This window comes from Centruroides sculpturatus, unplaced genomic scaffold, assembly GCF_000671375.1.
Source record: "Centruroides sculpturatus isolate CEXI.00-Female unplaced genomic scaffold, Cexi_2.0 scaffold2, whole genome shotgun sequence".
NCBI classification, from domain to species: domain Eukaryota; kingdom Metazoa; phylum Arthropoda; class Arachnida; order Scorpiones; family Buthidae; genus Centruroides; species Centruroides sculpturatus.
Window position 1 is genome coordinate 1,080,906 of NW_019384369.1, and position 23,139 is coordinate 1,104,044.

At 31.5% G+C, this 23,139-nt stretch overlaps 2 protein-coding genes across 10 annotated transcripts in view; both read right to left on the bottom strand.

The window, feature by feature from the left end:
• Nucleotides 1–55: 55 nt before the first annotated feature.
• The window catches only part of LOC111613922 (vinculin-like), a 31,709-nt gene continuing 8,625 nt past the window's right edge, over nucleotides 56–23,139 (bottom strand). The window contains exons 3-14 of one of the 9 annotated variants that reach the window (XM_023355271.1): nucleotides 18,425–18,596; nucleotides 17,989–18,134; nucleotides 14,762–15,085; nucleotides 14,448–14,666; nucleotides 13,325–14,362; nucleotides 2,525–2,602; nucleotides 2,354–2,459; nucleotides 2,030–2,140; nucleotides 1,586–1,654; nucleotides 959–1,069; nucleotides 687–767; nucleotides 56–202 (exon numbers count right to left, since the gene is read on the bottom strand). In XM_023355271.1, coding sequence (XP_023211039.1) covers nucleotides 63–202; nucleotides 687–767; nucleotides 959–1,069; nucleotides 1,586–1,654; nucleotides 2,030–2,140; nucleotides 2,354–2,459; nucleotides 2,525–2,602; nucleotides 13,325–14,362; nucleotides 14,448–14,666; nucleotides 14,762–15,085; nucleotides 17,989–18,134; nucleotides 18,425–18,596 — 2,595 coding nt within the window. In that variant the 3' untranslated portion in view covers nucleotides 56–62. Of the gene's footprint in view, nucleotides 203–686; nucleotides 768–958; nucleotides 1,070–1,585; nucleotides 1,655–2,029; nucleotides 2,141–2,353; nucleotides 2,460–2,524; nucleotides 2,603–6,500; nucleotides 6,873–13,324; nucleotides 14,363–14,447; nucleotides 14,667–14,761; nucleotides 15,086–17,988; nucleotides 18,135–18,424; nucleotides 18,597–23,139 lie in introns of all 9 variants that reach the window. The other 8 variants (XM_023355283.1, XM_023355277.1, XM_023355291.1 and 5 more) reach the window with 8 other exon arrangements.
• LOC111613976 (vinculin-like) lies at nucleotides 4,477–5,930 on the bottom strand. Its single transcript, XM_023355331.1, has 2 exons — nucleotides 5,786–5,930; nucleotides 4,477–5,717 (listed from the first exon to the last, which is right to left on the bottom strand). The coding sequence occupies exons 1-2, from the start codon at nucleotides 5,911–5,913 to the stop codon at nucleotides 5,333–5,335; spliced, it is 513 nt and encodes a 170-aa protein (XP_023211099.1). The 5' UTR covers nucleotides 5,914–5,930; the 3' UTR covers nucleotides 4,477–5,332.

The window sequence follows — 23,139 nt, forward strand, 5'->3', positions numbered from 1 at the left end:
GTTACAATTTCATCCATGTACACACAGAATCACAACAGAGTAAAAATGAAGTAAAAAATTTTTTAAATTTGAAATTTTACCATGATGGGTTGATTAGGTTGGAGTGTAGGAAACTTTGCTTCAAACTCATCATCCATTTCTGGAGGAGGTGGGCGTGGTGGAGGGATATCATCTTCAGGAAGTGGTGGACGAGGTGGTGGCTCTACAAAAAAGAAATTTGCTTGCAATTAAATTTCAATATTTCAAAAATAATATCTTTAAGAGAGAAAAAAGATTTTTAAAGAGTTAAAATAAAATTGTTGATGAAGATTTCACATGCTGGATAATGAAAAATATTGATGTAAAAATAAATAACAGTATAAATAAATTCCAATTTACATGCTTAATTCATCAAATTTGCACAAGCTGCATGCTGCTAAACCTAGAAAACATTGCCTGTGAATAATTCTACAACTCTTGAAGGGAAATACATCATTAATCTAAACTGTACACAAATACAATTAAAATACAAATGAAATACATGCTCATATCATATTAAAAAACAAATTTTAATTGGTTAATGGTGAAAAGTAAACTGATGGTGACAAAGAATGAATTGAAAACAATTGAGAGACCAGAAACATGCTGAAAATAAAATGTCTTGCAAAAAAATGGTAATTTATTTTAACTCTTGATGTAAAACCTGCCTTTCTCTTCTGATGAGAGTGGATAAATATCCTCTTTCTGATCGCGATACATTTCTTGATATAGGAGGTCTGAAGTATTGCCTAAGTGAGAAAGATTTCATTTAAGTAAAAAAATATTTGGAAAATTTTCAACTTTTTAACAGCGAAATTTTGTTTGTCTTTTTGAAATTTCAAAATTTGTTTTTCTTGCAACTTATTTAATAAAATAATCTAGAGTCTATATCAATCATTTTAAATTCATATTTGTGTTGCCATAGAAATTTTCACAGTACCTCTTGCCCACTTAGGCAAAGGAGAAAGAGGTCGTGGAGAATGAGAAGGTGTGTGAGGGGAAGGTATAGGAGAATGTGAAGGAGATGGTTGCTGACGAACTGTAGGTGAGACTGAAAAATAAATAATTTTTATTTTTTTACCACTTGAAATTGTAATAATCAATAAAATTCATGCATAAATGTTTATTAGCACTTTCCAAATATTTTAATTATTTAAATAATTAAATTGAATTCAAGTTATATTTTGTCTGTTTATTATGATGCACAGATAAAACATTGACTCAATTTAATTCTTTTTTCAGCTAAGAATTTAAATTAAATCAATTATTTTATGATTTAAAGTACCCTAGTATTAGAGTAAATAATTTTCATACTTTTTCTACTTCTACTTTTTCAAGCATATGATGGTTTGATTAAACAGAAAATGGATTAAATAATGCAACTTTTAGGATTTCTTTTGATCTTTATCGAAGAAGAATAATCTGTTGAACTAATTTAATAATAAATCTTAGATTTTATTGTAAAAAATTTAAGAAGCATTTAAAATATTAAATCTTTAAAGCTGCAGCAGAATCAGCTGAATCAATGAAAAGTGCTATAAACAAATTTTCAAATAAATTTAAATACCTTTATTAGAGAAGAAATGATAATGAGCTGGAAGAGGAGATAATTTCTTTTTGGCATCTGTATCTTCAACTGAAATTTATATAAATAACTAAAAATTAGAAAATGTATATACAGGATAGATATAAACTCCATAAAATATCCTTAACAAATCCTGGAGAATGGACATCAAAATCAAACTGAAAAAAATTTCAATCCTGTTATCTCTCACTGAAAACACACAAAATTTATTATCCAAGTTATTTATTCCATGCATAAACAGTTAGATCAATGAGTTCAATCCAGAGAAATTATGCCAGTCAGTCAATAAAAGTTTTACTGTGGAGGGGAAAAAAATTATTTGTTATCGATCATGCAAACTCGTTGTATGTCCTCAAACAGCAAAGCTTCATGCTGAAGTTAAAATTTCTATATTCTCCACTCTCTGAAAACCGATCAAAAAACTACCTCTCGGTGGCGATGCGGTAAACTGAGGAGAAACAGTGGGCGCAAAGATTGAATTAAAATCCACATTAAATATTTCATTGAAATCAGGATAGTCGATCAGCTGTTCTTTTTCTATAAAGAATAAAATTAAATGAACAGAAGGATTTTCTCCACAACATGCAGATGCCCTTTATCTGAACATAATTAGATCAGAAATAAATAAATTAAACAATGAAGCAAAAGATAAAATTGGTACTTTCATGTAAGGTCTGAATTCCCTTAAAGTGTAATGTTTATTATCTGGTAGTTAACAATATTTTAATATAATAAACAAACAATAATTACTATTAATGTAAAGAGAACTCATGTCAGGTGGAGGCGGAATAGCGGGAGGCTGTTCTTCTGGAGTTGTCATGACTGCATATCTCACTTGGCCAACAGCTGTTATGACCTGAAAGATTAACAATTAAATTTAAAATTATGTATAGAATTTATAGTACAAATAAATATACGTACGGCTTTGTTAGACTGCCTCCATCTTGAAATTGCAACTTGATCCATCATATTTAATGCTACTGCTTTAGCATCGTGAACCAAAGGTGTTACAGCTACAATAAAAAATAAATAAATAACTTAAAATATTTATAAAATTGTTTTGTTAAAAACAAACANACACCAAGTCTAAAAAGTGTTTGATGGTGGACATAAATTTTTGATATCGTTGAACTCTTATGGGAACCCCTTCACAACTAGCAACAACAGGGCAACACCCAGCAAGTGTGCAGGACCTAGAGGGCCATATGGTGGAGAATGGGGTGGTAGAAATTCATGTCTTCTTATGGTCCTGGTTGATTCTATTCTGAGATCTGAGTTACTAAGTGTTGCACCAACAAGAATTATAATGTTGCATCAATATTGTTAAACTAATTAACTTGTTGAGAAGCTCTTCAACAATAAGAAACTAAAAAATTAAAAGAAATTTTGTTTTATCTACGTCCATACTAGCAGATGAGCCCAGCCCCATGCTCGGGCAAAAAGTAAAGATAGCGAAGATTAAGATTATAGCTGATCTTACCCATTTTCACCAGGTGCAAGAATTAGATTCCCCCCTCTTCCGAGGCTAATTAGAGAATTTTTAGATGGGTCTAAAAATATTTTAGATTTCCTGCAAAAATAGTACAGTAGAAGCAGAGTTCTTCAAGGTAATCCTTAATCCTATCCCCAATCTTTCCATACCTGATTTCAGATATCATTACCTATCGAGTTTTAGGACAAACAACAATGGGAAGTCCATACTTTCCCCATTGTCTGCATGTGGGTAATGTTATTAGTTGAACATTATCTAATTCAGTGGTGCCCAAACTTATGATTTCTCAATCCACAGGCCAAATTGTGCATAAAGGAGGTATATTTCTATCAATTATAAGTCATGTGTTGAATATATTTTGAGTTGGACATGACCTAGAAAATAGAAAACTCTGTTAATGTTAATGATGAAAATAAAAGCACATTGCATGTGATTTAGTTCAAAAAACTTTATATTAAAACTGTCTAAAAATAGAATGTAATAATACTAGCCAAATTTTTCTGTTTTGACTAGGAAATGGCAATGTGAGGATCATGTTTTTATAAATGAAGATCAATACTGGCTCACCAGAATTTTTCCTCTGCACCACATATATAATTTTGATGCAGAAGAAACAAATTAGCATAAGAAAACTCAATATAGTTTCAATGTGTTTTAATGATTATTTAGTTCTTTCTAAAAAAATTCTTTACTCAGATTATCTAACTGTTTGCAAAAAGTCTACTGTTTCTGCATTAAATAGTCTTCTGGATTATAATACTCAAGTATTTTATGAAGAAAATTGTTCAGTTTCAAGATTTGCTATTTTTCAAAGATCTGTTTTAGGTAGATTTTACTCTTAAGTCACTATGGAGAGAAACTGCCCTTAGGTGCTCCAAACTGATTCAATTGTTAAATTTTTTACATACTAGCTCATCTGTTTGTTTCCATATTCCAATGAAGTCACAATACAACTGTTAGTATAATAAGATTCAGTGTAACCGTTAGTTTAAATTTCAAGAAAACTATGTAGTGTAAACTTCAACTGTTAGAATTCAATATCAGGAAGGCTATAATATTTTTCTAGTCACAATCAATAGAGTAACAGTAATAGTGTATGCTCCTCACTCATTTAATCCATAATATTGTATTATTTTGTTGTATCCTGTTGGAATTTATTTTAAGTCCTCACTTGACTATTTTATAAAATGTGTTTACATGATTTGAAGTTTAGTCTTTAAAATATTGGTGAAAGAAACTCTTAAGTATGGTTTTAATTAAGCTGTGTAGACCTGTGTGTATGTAAATTGTACGGTTAAAAAAAAATTTGTCTAATTTCATCATACTTAATAAATTCTTAATATGTTTTTTCAGATAATTTAATAAAATTAAAACAAATTGGTTAAACATGAAACAATTTATTGTAATTTTTTTTTAAAGCTGGTCCTTTGTATTTTCCACTGCTTGTACAGAATATAAAATAATTGGCTGCAATTTTCACAATAGTAAACTTTCATTAACAGATTTTTTTTAACATTTCATAGACTTGGCACAATAATTTGCATGGAAATTCAGTTTTTTTCAAATCTTTATCATTATATAAAAATGAAATAAAAACATGCACACATGCACTTACAAAATTAATACAGAAAAAACCACATTCTATCCATTTCAGCAAATGGGAAAGAGGTATATAAGCAGGCCTAAAAAATAATTCAAAATGGCAAAATTAAATTAAGCAGCACCGAGCAATCTCCGAGAGATTACCCTTCACTCCTGACGTTTCACTCGATACACATTTTACGCTCGCAGATCTAACAAACAAAATTTGTAACAAAAAAGAAAAATAATACTAAGTCTATTAAGGAACTGAATAAAAGTATTCTAATACTTTCAAAAATATTGTAAATTAACATTACAATAAAAATATATATATGTGTATATATAACTTTTTTAAATTTGTAAAATAATATAAGTAAAATTGCACAAATGTCTGAAGTTTAATTACTATAAATTTTTGTTTTCATATCAAATTCATAGATATGGAACAGCAGGAAAATGTGATATGGGATATTAGAATTCCAACTTTTTATATTGCAAAAAAAATGTTTCTGACCAACTATTTCTTTTAGTTTTTTTCAACTATACAATATATATATGTTGATTTTTTCCATTTTTTTTCTTAGAACTTTCCAAGGTTTTGCAAAGAAAATAGATTATATTTAATTACTGATTAGTTATTATATCATTTCTGTTTACTAGTATTGATACCACGGTTGTTTTCGTACCCAGCGAACCGTTAGTCCGGAATCTGTGCGGATTTTAATGGAGGCTGCCTCGCAGGCCCGCACAGTTTCTTTTACTGATTGCATTAGATTCTGAGCATTGCCAACCAACATGTCGGTGGCTTCTTGGTCCTCATCAGTACCTTGTGCACCTAACATCGTTGCTTTAACTGTTGATAATATACGCAACTGAGTTCCTATTGTTGGTATACGTTCACAAACTTGAAGAATATTAGTTCGCATTCGTTTATCTGTGCACATCCTAGCCAGTTCTTTTGCTAGACGGGTAACCTCATCCGAAGCCTCTGCAATGGCTTTAGCACAGGCAATGAGATCTTTTTTCGTTCCTCCTTCTCCTCTACATATAAATAATCATATGTAAATCTTATCTAAATCAGAATTATCATAATAAAAAGTTTCTTTTACCTTACTAAATTACTTAAATTGGCAGTTAGCAAAGCCATTTTTTTAGCTGCTTCAATAATTTTGTCATCTCGACTGGACCACTGTCTAACTTCTTGATGCAAGCCATGAGCTGCCATCTTTAAAAACATTTAATTATTACACTTATATTTTGAAATCAAATTTACATTTAAGTCATTAAAAAACATAAAAATCAAAAGCATACAACTTTCAAAATATTAAACGTATGCTTTGTAAATTGTAATATGGTAATCGATTTAGGGCCTGGATAATACCAAAATGTAAAGGTTATTTATCATATTCTAAGAATACTAAAATTTGCTTCTCAAATTGTTAAAGTCTTATTTCTTGCTTTGTTAGAAAAGTTAGTGTATTTTCTGTAGTTTCCAATCATTTGCCAGCCTTTTGGCTCATCATCAATGATAGAGATTAACAAAAACTTTGTGAAACTTGAGTTTCTTCATTAATTTTTACACTGATGAGTTGAAAAGTTTGTTGGCATTCTAAAGATCTTCCATAAACAGGAAATTATGGATTCTATGAATGTCAATGTAAAGCTACAACCAACAGACTGCCGAAAATCTATCGGGCTAGTTTTATGCTAATTATTAGATAAATTANGTAGGAAACTTTGCTTCAAACTCATCATCCATTTCTGGAGGAGGTGGGCGTGGTGGAGGGATATCATCTTCAGGAAGTGGTGGACGAGGTGGTGGCTTATTAATGTAAAGAGAACTCATGTCAGGTGGAGGCGGAATAGCGGGAGGATGTTCTTCTGGAGTTGTCATGACTGCATATCTCACTTGGCCAACAGCTGTTATGACGGCTTTGTTAGACTGCCTCCATCTTGAAATTGCAACTTGATCCATCATATTTAATGCTACTGCTTTAGCATCGTGAACCAAAGGTGTTACAGTTGATTGTAGTTGATCTGCAGCTTGATTTACTCTCCCCACAAACAATGGATCTTCTGAGTTATCCGATTCTTGTTTGGCTACCATCAATACTCGATTAGCTAGCCGAGCTATGCTGGAAGTGTTATCTACCATGTGTTGTGGTTGTAATCGTACAATGCTTCCTTCACAAGCATCTGTATGCTGTCTTATACAATCCTCAGTAAAGAATNGTTAGTGTATTTTCTGTAGTTTCCAATCATTTGCCAGCCTTTTGGCTCATCATCAATGATAGAGATTAACAAAACTTTGTGAAACTTGAGTTTCTTCATTAATTTTTACACTGATGAGTTGAAAGGTTTGTTGGCATTCTAAAGATATTCCATAAACAGGAAATTATGGATTCTATGAATGTCAATGTAAAGTTTTAAAACTGATATAAATTAAAATAAAAGGTTCAAAAAATTTTAATGGATAAATTAGACATCAATAGGGACAATTCATAAGTAAATAGAACCCTTATTTTTAGACATTGTCTTATATTTCACAAAACTGTGTGTTACAAATTCCACAAATGCATTTTAAAACTTAGTTGTCCCACACTTGCTTTCTTCAAAGCCTTAACCCAGTCATGTATGAAATGAATGAGTTTTGCCACCTTGGTCTGTGGAATATTGCCCACTTGGCACACAAAACAGTCTAAAAGTTTGCCACTGAAAACAGTTTTTGTGAATGTTGTCACAATCCAGCAGATTCCAGAAAGTGTTCAATGGGACTCATGTCAGCTGGCCCATGGAAGCTTGTAGATGCCTTGTGTTGCCAGCCAGTTCCATTACAAGAGCCATGTTGTCTATGAACAGAATGGATGTTTTGTTTTTTAGCCTACTGAAGAATATNGCGCCTAACGCTTACCTCTAGTACCAAATTGATTACGTAATTTATTTAATAATTAGCATAAAACTAGCCCGATAGATTTTCGGCAGTCTGTACCCCGATATTATATATCGGGTTGGAGATGTTTGTCAATGTAAAGTTTTAAAACTGATATAAATTAAAATAAAAGGATCAAAAAATTTTAATGGATAAATTAGACATCAATAGGGAAAATTCATAAGTAAATAGAACCCTTATTTTTAGACATTGTCTTATATTTCACAAAACTGTGTGTTGCAAATTCCACAAATGCGTTTTAAAACCTAGTTGTCCCACACTCGCTTTCTTCAAAACTTTAACCCAGTCATGTATGAAATGAATGAGTTTAACCACTTTGGTCTGTGGAATATTGCCCACTTGGCACACAAAACAGTCTAAAAGTTTTCCACTAAAAAGTTTTTGTGAATGTTGTCACATTGCACAATCCAGCAGATTCCAGAAAGTGTTCAATGGGACTCATGTCAGCTGGCCCATGGAAGCTTGTAGATGCCTTGTGTTGCCAGCCAACTCCATGACAAGANTTCATATATTCACTTGAGAAATTGAGAAAAAAAATTCAGAGTTATAAATTGCACTTCATTTAGATGATTTCAATAAATCATTCTTTGTCTTGAATTATTTTAAACAACTCTTCAAAACAAACCATAATGTTGTAACTTATTTTTTCATGTTCCTGATATCTTTTTTAATTTTATGAATAATTTTCTTCCTCTTTGAATTTACATCCATGGAGTCTATTTAATGAATATTGATTTATAGGTACTATAATTTTACTGCATTTATATTTTTTTTATAGACTTGTTAGTTCTATTCCTTATAAATATACAAGGTATAGCAGTAACAAATTTCATACAACTGAAAGATGAGGAAATTAAATATATAACAATTTTTGATAGTTATTTTTGTAAAAAGCATTTCAATACTTTTAAAATATCTAATAGCTTTTTATATATTTGTGTGTGTGTTTAATATTTCATANATCCAATCTTGGTCATCCTTTGACAAGCAGAAATCCTGACACTGTTGAATATGTACAACAGGTGATATCAAATGATTGTCAATTGACTGTTTGGTTGATTGTAAAAGAATTAAGAATTAACTAAGAAATAGTACATATTGTGAGACTACGAACGATGTTTTTATTTTTTCACTAACTGCGTAGTTAGTGAGGGTGACTTTCGTCGTCCGAAGGTCATCGACGAGGGACCACGATGTCACGTGACCCCCATACGTCCGAGCGACCGGACGATAAAAATGACCATATAAGGAAATAAGTTTTTCGACGACGCGGTAATAAATCAGGGAGAGATGTCAAAAGACGTCAACAATTCTCAGATTTTTCCCACGCTGATTGGGTATATAAAAGGGTCGGATTTTCTACTCGGCGCTGAGCCAGGGCGCTTAAGCCGAAGAAACCCCTCTGCACACCTCAAGAGCGATCATCGGGGAAGAAACATCGACGCACGATCTTCCAGCACTCTCAGGATCTACGAAGCTCATAATCGCCGCTCCATACAAAGATAAAAACTTTGAATATTTTTCTATTCTCCTCATACGACGGAATTACTCCTCAAAGAGGTTAACAGAAGAAACCTCCGAGCGAACTTCACCAGGAAGAACTCTCTACAGATTAGGTGCGACGGAGCATACACCGTAACCGGACATAGCCGCACGGCCTGAGAAGGACATCTCAGAGTAGAAGACGACGATCACAGAGTGTTTTATCAACGCCCTATAATTGGAGAACGTTGCCTTCGAGGTAAAACCTTGCCATTATTATTTATCTCTCTCTAACGTGAGCTCTCTCTCGGATTTTAGCGTTAGGTTAGAATAGATTTTAGAATACCTATTTATATCTTGATACGCGTATGTTGTATTTAATATCTTTGTGTAAATTTTCTTAGTTATTTATTAAATGTGTTCGTTAATTTAAACCCGTGTAGTCTTTTGGACACCTGATTACGACTTCCGACTCCTCCCCACTCATATTTTTAGCCCTCCTATGCCATCCGACAACCAAGAGCGGGTCTTTCCAACCCGTGCAGATTAAGCGGTCATTAGGGTTCAACCCAGTGGCCCCCTGCTACTCACATATTGGTGACTCAGGGGTGGGGTCTTTGAACACAAAACCTCCCGAAGAACTCACATACTGGTTTGCAGGAGAGGGGTGTTTGAACTCAAAAGACCCATAATAGATACTCACAATTGGTGACTCTGGAATATAGTTTTCGAATCTGAAAACCCCTGCAAAATACGACATATTGATGTCACAGGAGTAGGGATCTCCGTATTCAAGGTGTTATAAAAACTCACCATTGGTTTACAGGAGTGGAATTTTTGTCGTATCTGACAGGTCCGTCTACACAGGGTCTGCGGAAAGCAAGTTGTCCGCCTTAGACAGGTTTCTAAAAAAAGTCATAAGGACTTGCTTTAAAGTTTCCAAATTCTAAATTTCAGTATAAAAATGGCAGAAGCAGGTGAAAATCCTCGTGTCACTCCAGCAGGTAACCCCATAACAGTAGGAGGTTTAGGGGAAATGATTCCCTTATTGCCAATATTTTCGGGTGATCTGTCTGGAACTAAAATTACGGAGTTTTTTGATACTCTTGCCGATGTAATGAGAATTGCAGCTTGGTCTAAAGTGCAAATCTTAGCTGTCGCAAAGCTTAAATTGACAGGAATTGCGCGAGAATTTGATAGAAAGGATAGGCGGATAAAAGAAGTTGAGGATTTTGATACTTTTAAGAAAATTATGATCGAACGATTTGAACTGGTTCCCTACACTTTAAGATTGAATAGATTTTATGGATGCGTGCAACAGAGAGGCGAAGATGTCCAAACATACGCAGTAAGATTGCAGGCATTGGCATCGGAGATAGAGATCTCACACGAGGGAACAGACGAAGCGGAAAGGGCCATAATTCGGCGAATACAAGATAGGGAATTAGACGAACGTTTGAGAGTTCAATTTCTAAACGGCATAGACATGAAAATAAGAAAGCGCGTCATGTCTAGAGAGCCAAAAACTTTTGATGAAGCACTAGAGGTAGCGATTAGTGAGGAGTCAATTGAGGAATTAACAAACCCTCCTCGTGGAATTATAAGAACGGTCACAGAAGCTCATTCCGAAGATTGGGAGCAAATGAAAAGTCAGATAAGAGATCTTGCTGCGCAAATAGAAAATTTAAATAGAGAATATTTTAATCCGCAAAATAACTCGGAAAGACATATTAATCTACCCAAGAAACGACCACGAACTCATAGAGATATCCCTTTTCAGGATACGGAAGAGACGAAGTGGAAGGGTAGAATAGGTTTGACATATATCCCATGTAGCTCAGTTAAGGACAAGGGTTGTCGAACAAGCAAACACTCGCATATAAAACGTGCTAAGAATTTTAGCGAGAAAAATCTACAAAATAAGGGATTAGGAAGAATCGGATTGATTCGATCGAAACAAAAACCCATTGTTTTAGTATACATTAATAATATTCCGGTCAAGATGCAAATAGATCCCAGTTTAGAATGTACAATTATATTGAATGAATTGGCAAATCAACTTAAGGGTAAGGCGTATGTAAAATTTGGTAGCAAGAAAAAGATTAATAGAGTTAATAGAGAGAAGATTAAAACATTAGGTATATTCTCACCTGTTTTTAAATTCCAAGGGTATAAATTCGTTCATACATGTAGAATAGTTAGACTAGACAGTACAGGTCCTTGTCTAGGAATTATAGGAAACGATATTCTTAAAGCACAAGGATTTTATATAGAAGACGCAAAGGAGCGTATCATATTACCTAATGGGAAAATGGTACATTTTTGTTCAGCGGTTGAACCGCATGGCCGCGGTGTAGGAAGACGAGAAGTAGAAATACCCACTAAAGTAGGTCTTATTAGAATGAATGCGCCAATAGTCACACAACATAGGTTGCCCTATAGGCCTGATCGCATAAAAGCAAAAGAAGAGATTGAGAATAGAAGCAATACTTTGCCCGAGTGGGAAACCGTTCCAATAATTCAAGAAAATTTCGCGCGGAGAAAGTCGCGGCGAAAGAAGGGAAGATGGCCACCTTCTACCGTCATTCCTATCCGAATTCAAAAAGAAAAATCTCCACGGAAGGAGAAAGGTTTAAACCAAAAAGAAATTAGTTATCCTTTCCTAGCAAAAAGGCGGAATACACAAAAGTATGATAGAGGGGAGATGAAGAGCCCTAATGAGCCGATGTTAGGGAAAGAATCTTTATTTACTGGAATGATAGATTATATTAATCAAATAAAATTTCAGTCGCGATTTGATAAAATCCAAAATTGTTAGGTAGATAGGGAAATAAGAGTTAGTTAAGTTTCTCGATTTTGAAATTAATAGCTAAAGAGAGAGAGAAGGAGAGATAAGAATGGAGAGAAAAGTGAGACAGGACACCGGAAGTGTATATGATAAGACTGACGGAAATGAAGAAGCTTTACAGTGAACTGACCGGACGAGCTGGCGGATAAATTGGGGAATCCATATTCAAGTTGGACACTGTTGGTAAGTGTGTGTTGGTATATGTCGACTTCTTACAAAAAATTGTACGCGTTACTCGACCACCTCTTATCATTTTGTTACGCGAGCGCGACGTGGAGTTCTGGTATGTACGCATATGTCAATCATTTTTATTTTTTTTTTGCAAAAGCGAACGTGACGCGAAATTAGTTTTAAGGATAATTAGTAGAGAATAGAGTTATAGACAGAATGAGAGAGAGAGAGATTGGAAATCCGAAGGAAAAGGAACCTATATAGAATGCTTCAGGTCAACGACCCAGGTCGGAAGCCAACGAAATATACAGTGCTTCCGGTCCCACGAAGGTCGACACCACTATTCGTCGGAAATCGGCAAAGGATAATTTTTATTCAGAAGCAAGAGGACAAGCAATCAAGGAAAATGCAACCTACCTGATGTAGCCGAAATTGTTGCGAAGATTAGTTTTGCCTTCGGCCGGATGAGAAACATCATCTCGGATTCCACAACAAAAAAAAAAAGAAAAAGGGAAAAATCACACCAAAAAGGTGAGCGATTTTTTAAAAAGTGGGGGATAGTGTGAGACTACAAATGATGTTTTTATTTTTTCACTAACTGCGTAGTTAGTGAGGGTGACTTTCGTCGTCCGAAGGTCATCGACGAGGGACCACGATGTCACGTGACCCCCATACGTCCGAGCGACCGGACGATAAAAATGACCATATAAGGAAATAAGTTTTTCGACGACGCAGTAATAAATCAGGGAGAGATGTCAAAAGACGTCAACAATTCTCAGATTTTTCCCACGCTGATTGGGTATATAAAGGGGTCGGATTTTCTACTCGGCGCTGAGCCAGGGCGCTTAAGCCGAAGAAACCCCTCTGCACACCTCAAGAGCGATCATCGGGGAAGAAACATCGACGCACGATCTTCCAGCACTCTCAGGATNCAAACTCATCATCCATTTCTGGAGGAGGTGGGCGTGGTGGAGGGATATCATCTTCAGGAAGTGGTGGACGAGGTGGTGGCTTATTAATGTAAAGAGAACTCATGTCAGGTGGAGGCGGAATAGCGGGAGGATGTTCTTCTGGAGTTGTCATGACTGCATATCTCACTTGGCCAACAGCTGTTATGACGGCTTTGTTAGACTGCCTCCATCTTGAAATTGCAACTTGATCCATCATATTTAATGCTACTGCTTTAGCATCGTGAACCAAAGGTGTTACAGTTGATTGTAGTTGATCTGCAGCTTGATTTACTCTCCCCACAAACAATGGATCTTCTGAGTTATCCGATTCTTGTTTGGCTACCATCAATACTCGATTAGCTAGCCGAGCTATGCTGGAAGTGTTATCTACCATGTGTTGTGGTTGTAATCGTACAATGCTTCCTTCACAAGCATCTGTATGCTGTCTTATACAATCCTCAGAAGCCTTAATAAAACTGCATGTATCAGTTGCTTCATCTGCTAAATTTCTCATAGTCTGTATACTTTCTGCATATTGTTTGCGTAAATTCTCAAAATGCTCGTCGACTGCCTTATTTTCTGGATAACTCATACGAATACTTCCAGCATTTATTAACTGTGGTGTGAGACTCTCAACATGATTAGCTGAAGCTAATAAGGCTTCTGCCAATCTTTTATTTGCAGAACCACCAGTTGCTACATTTCTTGCAGTACAGGAAGTGAGTTGAGAGAACTGATTCAAAGCTTTGGCTTTATCTTGAAAATTAATTTCTCGATTTATTGTACCTTCTGGAGCTAGTACAGCTTCAGTAAAATGTTTCAAAGGTGATGTAATGTCAATAAAATCTTCAACTACTCTATTCACAAGTGCTTGTTGAATATGGTTTTTCAAATCATGTAATTTTATGAATAATTTTCTAGCTGTGGCTTCAGTTTGAGGAGTAATACCCTGTTTTCCACGACACATTTCTGCTAACTGTCTTGTCAAAGATTCAATTTCACTGCACATATAATGAAGTTCACCTCTTTGAGTGGGACAGCTCTCGGCTAATTTATGTCCCTCATCAACAATGAGCTGTATGGCATGTTGTCCAAATCCTCGATCATTATAGGTAGGATTTGCAAGCCATTGTTCAGCTTGCTCTATGCGTCCTCCTATAGTGTGAGCAGGTTGTTGAATTCCACTTCTCTCCACATTTATTACAGCTTGCTGAATTAAACCATTTAGTTCCTTTAATTTTTGACCAATACCCCTAGATAAAGCTTGAGCTTGTGGAGATGTTCCCTATTTAATTTCATGTACATTTATTAATATGGTTTATTTTATGCAATTAAAATTTTCAATATTTACAAACTATATGATTGCTTACTTTACCATCTTGTCTGAGTTCACACAGTCCATCAGTCATAGATTTGATATCACCACACATTTTTTTGATCGAATCATTATTAGGTGGAAGTGAGCGTTCAGCTATTCTCTGAGCATATTCTAGAATTTGACGTAGAGATTTTTCTCCGATACCACCAGTTACTGCTATTGGATCCTCCAACCAATCGTGACTCGCTTGTAATTTACCATCGATTGCATTCTAAATACACAAATCTTTTAATTACTTACATTTTTCATCTTAGTTAATATATAAATTGACTTAAAAATAATTAAAGCTATTATAAAATAACCAACTTGAGCTTTCTTCATAACAGTTAAGTTATCAGCATCCCATTCGTCTTCATCGTATGTTGTTAAGGGTAGGACTCTAATAATTTCATTTATTTCATCTGTCATTCTCTGAGTCATATAGTTTCTATTCTCTGCAGCTGCCTCTAAACCTTTGCCACCTTGAGAATAAATCTGAATAAAAATCTTCATACTACAAATGAAAATTGGTGCAAGTGTTTTTATTGAATCAAGGCACCTAATTAATATTTCACGATGAACTTGAATAGTTAATTCTTTTTCTCTAGCATCGACTTCTCTGGAAACTTTTGTCAAACAAGGGCTGAGATCCTGAAATAGAAAAAATAAAATTTAGATATGACTAGAGACTGAAATATACAGGTTGGCACAAATAGTGTTATGACTTGATACTGTGTTAGTAAATCAATAATTAAAATTAACTTTTTTGTCAGTGTTTACATTAGAAAAGCATCTGTTAAATCAGCTAAAGTACTCTCATCTAATTCTTATTAGAAATAGGGGTTTGGTCAATTTCAGTAAGACAATGCATATGGCTCCAGTGTAATAGAGCATCCTTACATTTGGCTAAAACTTGCATTTTGCTGAAAGCACTTTTGGTCAGAGATGGATTGGACATTGTCAACCCATTCAATGCTCTCTGTTCATCTGACCCCAACTAACAGATGTTTTTTGTCAGAAAGTGTTTAGGATCAAGTTCTTTATTCAAATAGGATGCTATTTGAATAAAGAAATATAGTTTTTCAAATTGATTATTATTTCTACTCTTTTATTTTATAGGTTTTTATTAAATCTTTATTTAATAACCTATTTATTAAATTTATTAACCTTTTTATTAAATTCAAAACCTCTGAAAATAAAAAGTTTTTTTTGACATAGAATCAACATTAATATCTCAGATAACTAGGTAAATACACAAATGATTCAGCACAAAAATGTTTTTTGAGCTGGGTTTTGGTTTATTTGTATATTTATTTTAGCATAGAATCTAAATATGTTAACATTTTGAGAGTTCCACTTGAAATTTCAGAGATGACCCCTACTTTCATCCCAAGAAAGGTCACATGAAAGTTCTTCAGTTGATTTAATAGTATTTTCCTCTAAGTTAAACAGATAAAAAAACAGATAAAAATTATTTTTAATCACTGATTGAACAATTTTTATTTTATTACATAACATTTTATTTGGTTCCACCCTGTATAAAATTTTACTGAATGTAATTAATGTCAAAATAATTTATATATTTAATAATTTATATATATAAGCATAAAAGTCACATATAAATGAAAATATTGACTAATAATTTCTCAAGAAAATAATTTAGTACAGTCAATTTTATTTTTGTTTCCTTTATATCAATAATTACTTCCAGCATTTATTAACTGTGGTGTGAGACTCTCAACATGATTAGCTGAAGCTAATAAGGCTTCTGCCAATCTTTTATTTGCAGAACCACCAGTTGCTANTACTATGCACTTTGCAAATAAATTTCAAACAACTGTTGCACTTAGTAGCATATTTACCATCTTTTTTTCCAGCACAAAATGACAACATACTCTTTTCAGAAGATTTCGGCTTGATCTAGCAATTTGTATAATATTATCATCTATTAGCAGTTCAAATGATTCTTTGGTAGTCATTTTGAATTTTTGATGCAAGATTGAGATATCTTTGCAAAATAATTGTAAAAATTAAAAAAAACATAAAAACACATTTCCACAAAAAACCAACGTAACTGGTATCGTGGGGGCTGCACAGCCCCCAGAAAATACGTAGCTCCATCTTTGTAAGTGCTACAGGGCCAAACATTTGGCACTCGCTAAAAGTCGCGACGTAATGAGATTACATGAAATGGCAGCTGCACACGATATTTAGATTTTTAGAAAATCATAAAAATATGACGCGTGGGGGCCGCGCGGCCCCCAAGAAACCAGTTAAGGGTTAATAGTATTTTCCTCTAAGTTAAATACAGATAAAAAAAATTATTTTTAATCACTGATTGAACAATTTTTATTTTATTACATAACATTTTATTCGGTTCCACCCTGTATAAAACTTTACTGAACATAATTAATGTCAAAATAATTTATATATATAAGCATAAAAGTCACATATAAATGAAAATATTGACTAATAATTTCTCAAGAAAATAATTTAGTACAGTCAATTTTATTTTTGTTTCCTTTATATCAATAATTACAACAATGTTAACATTGAGTATATACAAAAGCTATGTAAAATATTTATATAATGTTTAATACATAATTCTATAAAATTCTTTCACTTTTTATAAATAATTTATTAATTTTCTTATGAATAATAAAAACAGATTTAAAATGTAATATGTATTCATTTAAAAAAATATATAAATCAGATAAAAATTTGAATGTAAATATTTTATATATAAATATATAATTGAAGCTAATATTTGTAAAAAGTTTAAATAAATTACTAAATTAAATTATTCAGAGTGTACAATACTTTTATAATAATATATGGATTAATAATTTATTATTAACTAACATTAAAATTTAACAAATATTGCATGCATAATTTATAATTTAAATTTTTTCCAATTAATTTATGTAATTCTGTACAATTTAGAGATGAATGACAACATTAATGTCCTAAAAATTATTCAGTATAATTTTTTAATGTTCAGTGGAAATATCATTATCAGTGGATTATAAATATTTATATACTGAATTCCTTTATAATGGGATCAATGTACTGTACAACACTTTTATACTTATATTTGTTTAGTTTATACAGTTCATCAACATATTAATATTAACATGTTTCATTTTAAATATAATTGTTAAAAAGTTAATTTATCTAAACTAGAAAAATAAAAACTAATGAAAATATATAAAAAGTTAACTCTCAACTGTAAATTTTATATATATTATCTCATGTAATATAAATTTTTTAAAACTTATTTATAAACTGGAATTGCATTATGTATCTTTAAGAAAGACATGTTATTAACTGGATATTATTTCCAATAATAATTAATAGTGCAAATTTAATAATTATTTATGAATCATAATAGCTCATTAGATAAGAATATGTAAAGTAATAACCATGAATATAAGAAAAAAAATTATTATTTTAAACTAGAACAATTTTCTGCAGTAAAAGTTCCAATTCTGAATTATTTTTTCAATCATTAAAAGTGTATTTAATTTTTGTAAATGAAAACTTTTTAATACTACCTTTACAAATTTGACGAGATCACCCATATTTTCAATTACTTCTGCTACTTGTAAATACTGAAGGACTTTTTGGCACTCTCTTATGATCTTTTGTACTTCGGATTGATCAAAACACATAAGTAGTTGTGATGTTCCTGATAAAATTCCTGATACATAAGAAAAAAAATGTATTTAGGCTTCTTTCAGTGGCATTTTTTAACATTAAAATGTAATTAAAATGAATTTATTTATTGCTGGCATAAGCAAAAATATTTTAATGTTTATTAAAATTTTAGCAATTAAAAACAAAACTCAAAATGCTTACAGTAAAGATTCTGTGTAAAATTTTAATACAGAATTTTAAAGTAATTTGTATTTCAGGTTAAATGTTTTGACTAAATTTTGATTTTTTAAATATTAGTTAGAAATAAATTTTAAAAATAATAAATGATCAAACCTCTGGCTCCATCTATTAATTTCTTGCGTGCAGGCTGAGAATATGGATCGCTGCTTAGTAAGGTGGATGCTTCTTCCAATAATTTAGAAGCCTTTTCGACTCTCTGGAGAGCTGAAGGCATATCTTGTCGTAAAGCTTGATCATCACTGCTGTTAATGGTCTCCCTTCCAACCTAATTTTGAATTAAAGCAATTTTTTAAAATCTTATTTACAAAATTTTAATGAAATGGTTATTATAAATTATGCCATACATGTAAAGTAGGATATGAAAATTTTGGTATTAAGCATATAGATAATTGATTGAAATTTTTCACAAAATTAATAAATTGTACTGGTATGTACAGTACAATTTATTAATTTTAGAGGTTTTAAAGATGTAAACCAGAATTTTTTATTTTAACTAAAATATAATTTAAACAGTTTGTTTAATGAAATGCAAGTGACGGCTAAATGACCAAGCAATAAAAGTGGCTGCCTACTGTTCTGGAGAACCCAGGATTGAATCCAGAAAGGTTGAAAAATCTCAAATTTTTGGCAGTAGTCTGTCTGGATATGTTGGTCCTCATTCCTCACTACCTGGCCATTCCATTGTGGGCTTAGCCTGGTATTGCAAACCCATAATGGACTTGCTAAAAAGACCCTCTTAGTGCCCACAAGGCAGAAAAAGTTAAGGAAAAATAATGATAATGCAAGCTTGTTCAAAACAATTCTAAGTGGAAAACAGAATGTACAAATGTAAGATTATTATAACTTCTATGCATTATTATTACTGTTGTTTAATGCTCTTAAAAAGCAGTTTTGTTTGTTAAGTATTTTAAATTTTATAGAATAATTCATTATTTAATACATAAAAAATTAAATATTAAACAAATTTCACTATTTAAAATTACAGATGATAAAATCAGCAATTTGGAATGACAAACTTTTTTAAAAAGCTGCATTCCAATCTGATTGCTCATCATTGCACTTATTTTTTGAAAATTGCAATAAAATATGAATTTGCATTTTTTGTTAATGATTCAACTTTAAAATTTTACATTTTCTATTTTATTGTATAATTTAATTTTGGAAAATCTCCAAAGTAAATTTTTATTCAAATAATATTTTTTGGATGGATCTAGGCCCTTGGACACAAGAAAGTCTTCAACATTTAGGTTTTTATGTAAAAAAATAATATAAAATAAAGTATCTTTCAATAAGTATAAACAGCCTTTTGTTATTTGTTTTATCAATTTTATTCATATATCTATGTCTTTTAGAGATGGGTAAAGTATGTCATTTGTGGTTAATCCAAACCACAAATCTCACCTCTTTCATGCTATACTTTTATTTGCAGTTATCAATTATTAAGAAACTATTTATATATACATGTATTTATTTTATTATTTATTCACATTTAACAATTTTATAATGAAGTCAAGAAGTTTATTTAAAAATAATAGTTCTAGACATCTAAATTAGACAAATTGAAAGTTTAATAAGTTTTTTAAACTTATTAAACTTTCAATTGACAAAAGAAAAGAAGTAATTTTCAGAATTGGCTTGATGGAAATAATTGAAAAATTTCTTCCTTTAATTACAAGAAAATCTTAATGTATAACGTACAAATGTTTTGATGCAATTAAAGTACAATAAACTGTTTAGGACAACTAAATGTTTCATTTGTCATCATCACATTCTACATTAAGTTGAATGAATTAAACAATTTTACTGTTTCAGAAATTAAATTTTTATGGTCATTAGTCAAAATAATTTGTGGAGTAATAATTTACAACCTTTGTTAATTTCTCGTAAAACAATTAACTTTCTTAAAATATTTATTTTGTGTAACTTTGTTTAGTACTAAAATATAAAATGTATATCTTATTTTTAGGAATTTTATTATTTTATAATGGCAAAATGAAAATACAATAGTAATGTTTTTTTTCTTTAAGGAATATATTTCATTTAATGCTACATTATTCCATTATTCATAGAGAGATTTCTTCTATAAAAACTAAAAGATCCTGGAATTTAAGAATGAAGCTGCTACAGTTAGATTCAAAAGTATAAATGGCAAATTCTGATGAAGATATTTGCATCATTAAATCATGTGATAAGTAACATTTTTTGTGAATCAAAGTGTTATATACATACATACACAGGATCTTATAAAAAAAAAATGCTGTAATTTTAAATTATTGTAATTATGTCAATTATTATCCAAGTCATATGCAACATACACCAATTGACAGAGTAACTATCAGAGTTCTATCTCCCATCCGCATTCAAATTTCTCATTGTCTATCTCTAGGAAGTTACTCCATAACAGAGAAGGCATTTTGTGTTTTGCAGTTTAAGTCGGAATCACTCATCCTTGTGTAACATGAGAGTTAGCAGGAATTGTAGAATTGTAGCTGACATGGAAAACAAAAAAAGATATGCTGTAGCAAAAATTTGAGTAACAGTCAGATGTAGGTGCACACTGAGAAATTGTAATGGGCAAACATGAAACTTGGACAGTTTTCCAATCTTTTAATGTACTGTACATTAAAATGTTCTTGGATAATAATTAACATAATTACAATAAATTATGTAATATGTTTCTTGTCTAGTCTTATATTCAATTTATGAGCTCTGTGACAGCTTTTCTTTTCTGCTAGATTATTACACTACCATTTAGAAACAGGACAAGCTTTAGAAAATCACATTTTTATTTCCTGCATTTTGGACTTCGAGTCCCGTATCAACTCTGATGTAAATGGTTATGCAAAGCACTGAAATGGTGACGATTGATAATTATTAATTTACAGGTATTTGATTAGATATGATGGTATGATACATAAAGTAGTATTAGCAGTCTTGTTTCTAAATAATGGTATAATAAGTCTATTGGAAAAGAAAAGCTAACATAGATCTCATAAATTGAATAATTATAATAATTTAAAATGGTAGCACTATTTTTAGAAGACACTCTATATATATTTCTAATGTATCTTCTGAAAATTGCTTCTGACTAACTCCTATTTGATGTACACTTAAACACCAGTTATAGGTCTAAAAAGTAGCCTGATTAGTAGGCTGATCAGGGCATCAGAAGCTTGGTAGGAGCCTGGATAGAGCAGACTTTATTACCATTTTTTTTTTAAACAAAAGAAATAGATAGAGAAGGTTTCTTTATAAATAAACAACAATCTTAAAGATTTTATTTTTTGTTAATAAAAATAACATTAATTTATATAGAGTAAGAATAGTACAAGCTCCTAAGTTTTCTATAGTTTCCTTGGGAAAAATCCTCATCTCCTCCCTCTTGGCAGCCCTGATGATGATGGAATTTATACAGTATTATTTACTATTTCAGTACATTTACCATTATTAATATGTATAAAGAAGCTGAAATCAGAGTCAGCAATTGTGTTCACTGACTCAACAACCTTATTAGATTATTCTATTATATACATAAATACAGTAGAGCATCGTTTATCCGAATCAACTGGGGACTGGGGTTGTTCGGATAACCGATTATGTATGAAAAAATATATTAACCTATCCCGTGTTGAAATTTTTCTCCATTGTGTGTCGCTTCACGTTGAATTTTCGTCGATGTTAAGCCTAACGTAAACTTTTTAAAATAATAATCGTGGCTATTGTATCGTTAAAAATTATTTCTGTATGTTTTACAAACGAAATAAATACACTGAAAAATATAAAAACAAATAAAAATTATACTTTAGGCCAACTGGAATTCTTTCAGATAACCGACTTTCGGATAAATGACGCTCTACTGTATACTGTAAATTTTATTTCACAATAAACATTTTTGAATTATTGCATATTCTTAAAGTAATAAGTTTAATACATATTAATTTATTTTCTGTCCTGTCACTAAGAGAGCCTTTTTTGAATGCTTCTTACAAGCGTTGCTAAGAGCTTACAACAGACAACCATGCAAAGGAATGTGGCAAACACATTCAGATTCAAGCTATCAATAAAAATTCTATGCAGGCTCTCAAACCACGATTCTTCACAACAACAGGCTACTGTGGTTATTACTCCGTCCATCTATCAGTTATAATCCCATAATTTAATTTTAGTAAAGTAATAATAAATAGCAAAAATAAGACGAATAAAATCATTTTAAATTAAATAATTTATGAAGAAAATTTACATTTAGCTGCTTAAAATTATATCACAAAATAAAGCTAATACTCTGAACAGTATGTATTGCTAGTCTGTGATGTAAAAAGTACAATGAACTATAAATATTTTTATTTTAAAAAGAAAATTTACACACACAACGATTTCATAAATCAGAATCACTTTAGAAAGAAGTATTGCACTTCCTTATTAAAGAAATAACTATTCTTGACTTGACAATAGTCTTATTATGTAGTAATTTCACTTGAATAACATCATATAAACATGTATTTCCAATTCTACATCTGCACAAATATAATATTTGAATAATCTCTTTAAATTGTTGTAATATATCTCAGTTGTATTACTTTTGCGTATTATTATTTTTAAATTAGCTTAATCTTAGTAAATATTGAAAACACTAAGTTTGTACAATGACTCACTTTCGTGACCTTGTTTCTATAGTTACTGCAAGGATCATTACACAATTTTTAAATTTAAAAGAAAATGTTATAAATCAATTGTAATATTCTAGTAAAAATATTACAAAAATAGAGCATCTTAATTATATATATGTTTTTTTTATGCTTGAAAAGCAC

Coding starts and splice junctions, on each gene's coding strand:
- LOC111613976 (XM_023355331.1), bottom strand. CDS start 5,913: ATGTTTTTAAAGATGGCAGCTCATGGCTTGCATCAAGAAGTTAGACAG. Junction 5,718..5,785: donor AATTTAAGTAATTTAGTAAG/GTAAAAGAAACT, acceptor ATTTATATGTAG/AGGAGAAGGAGGAACGAAAA.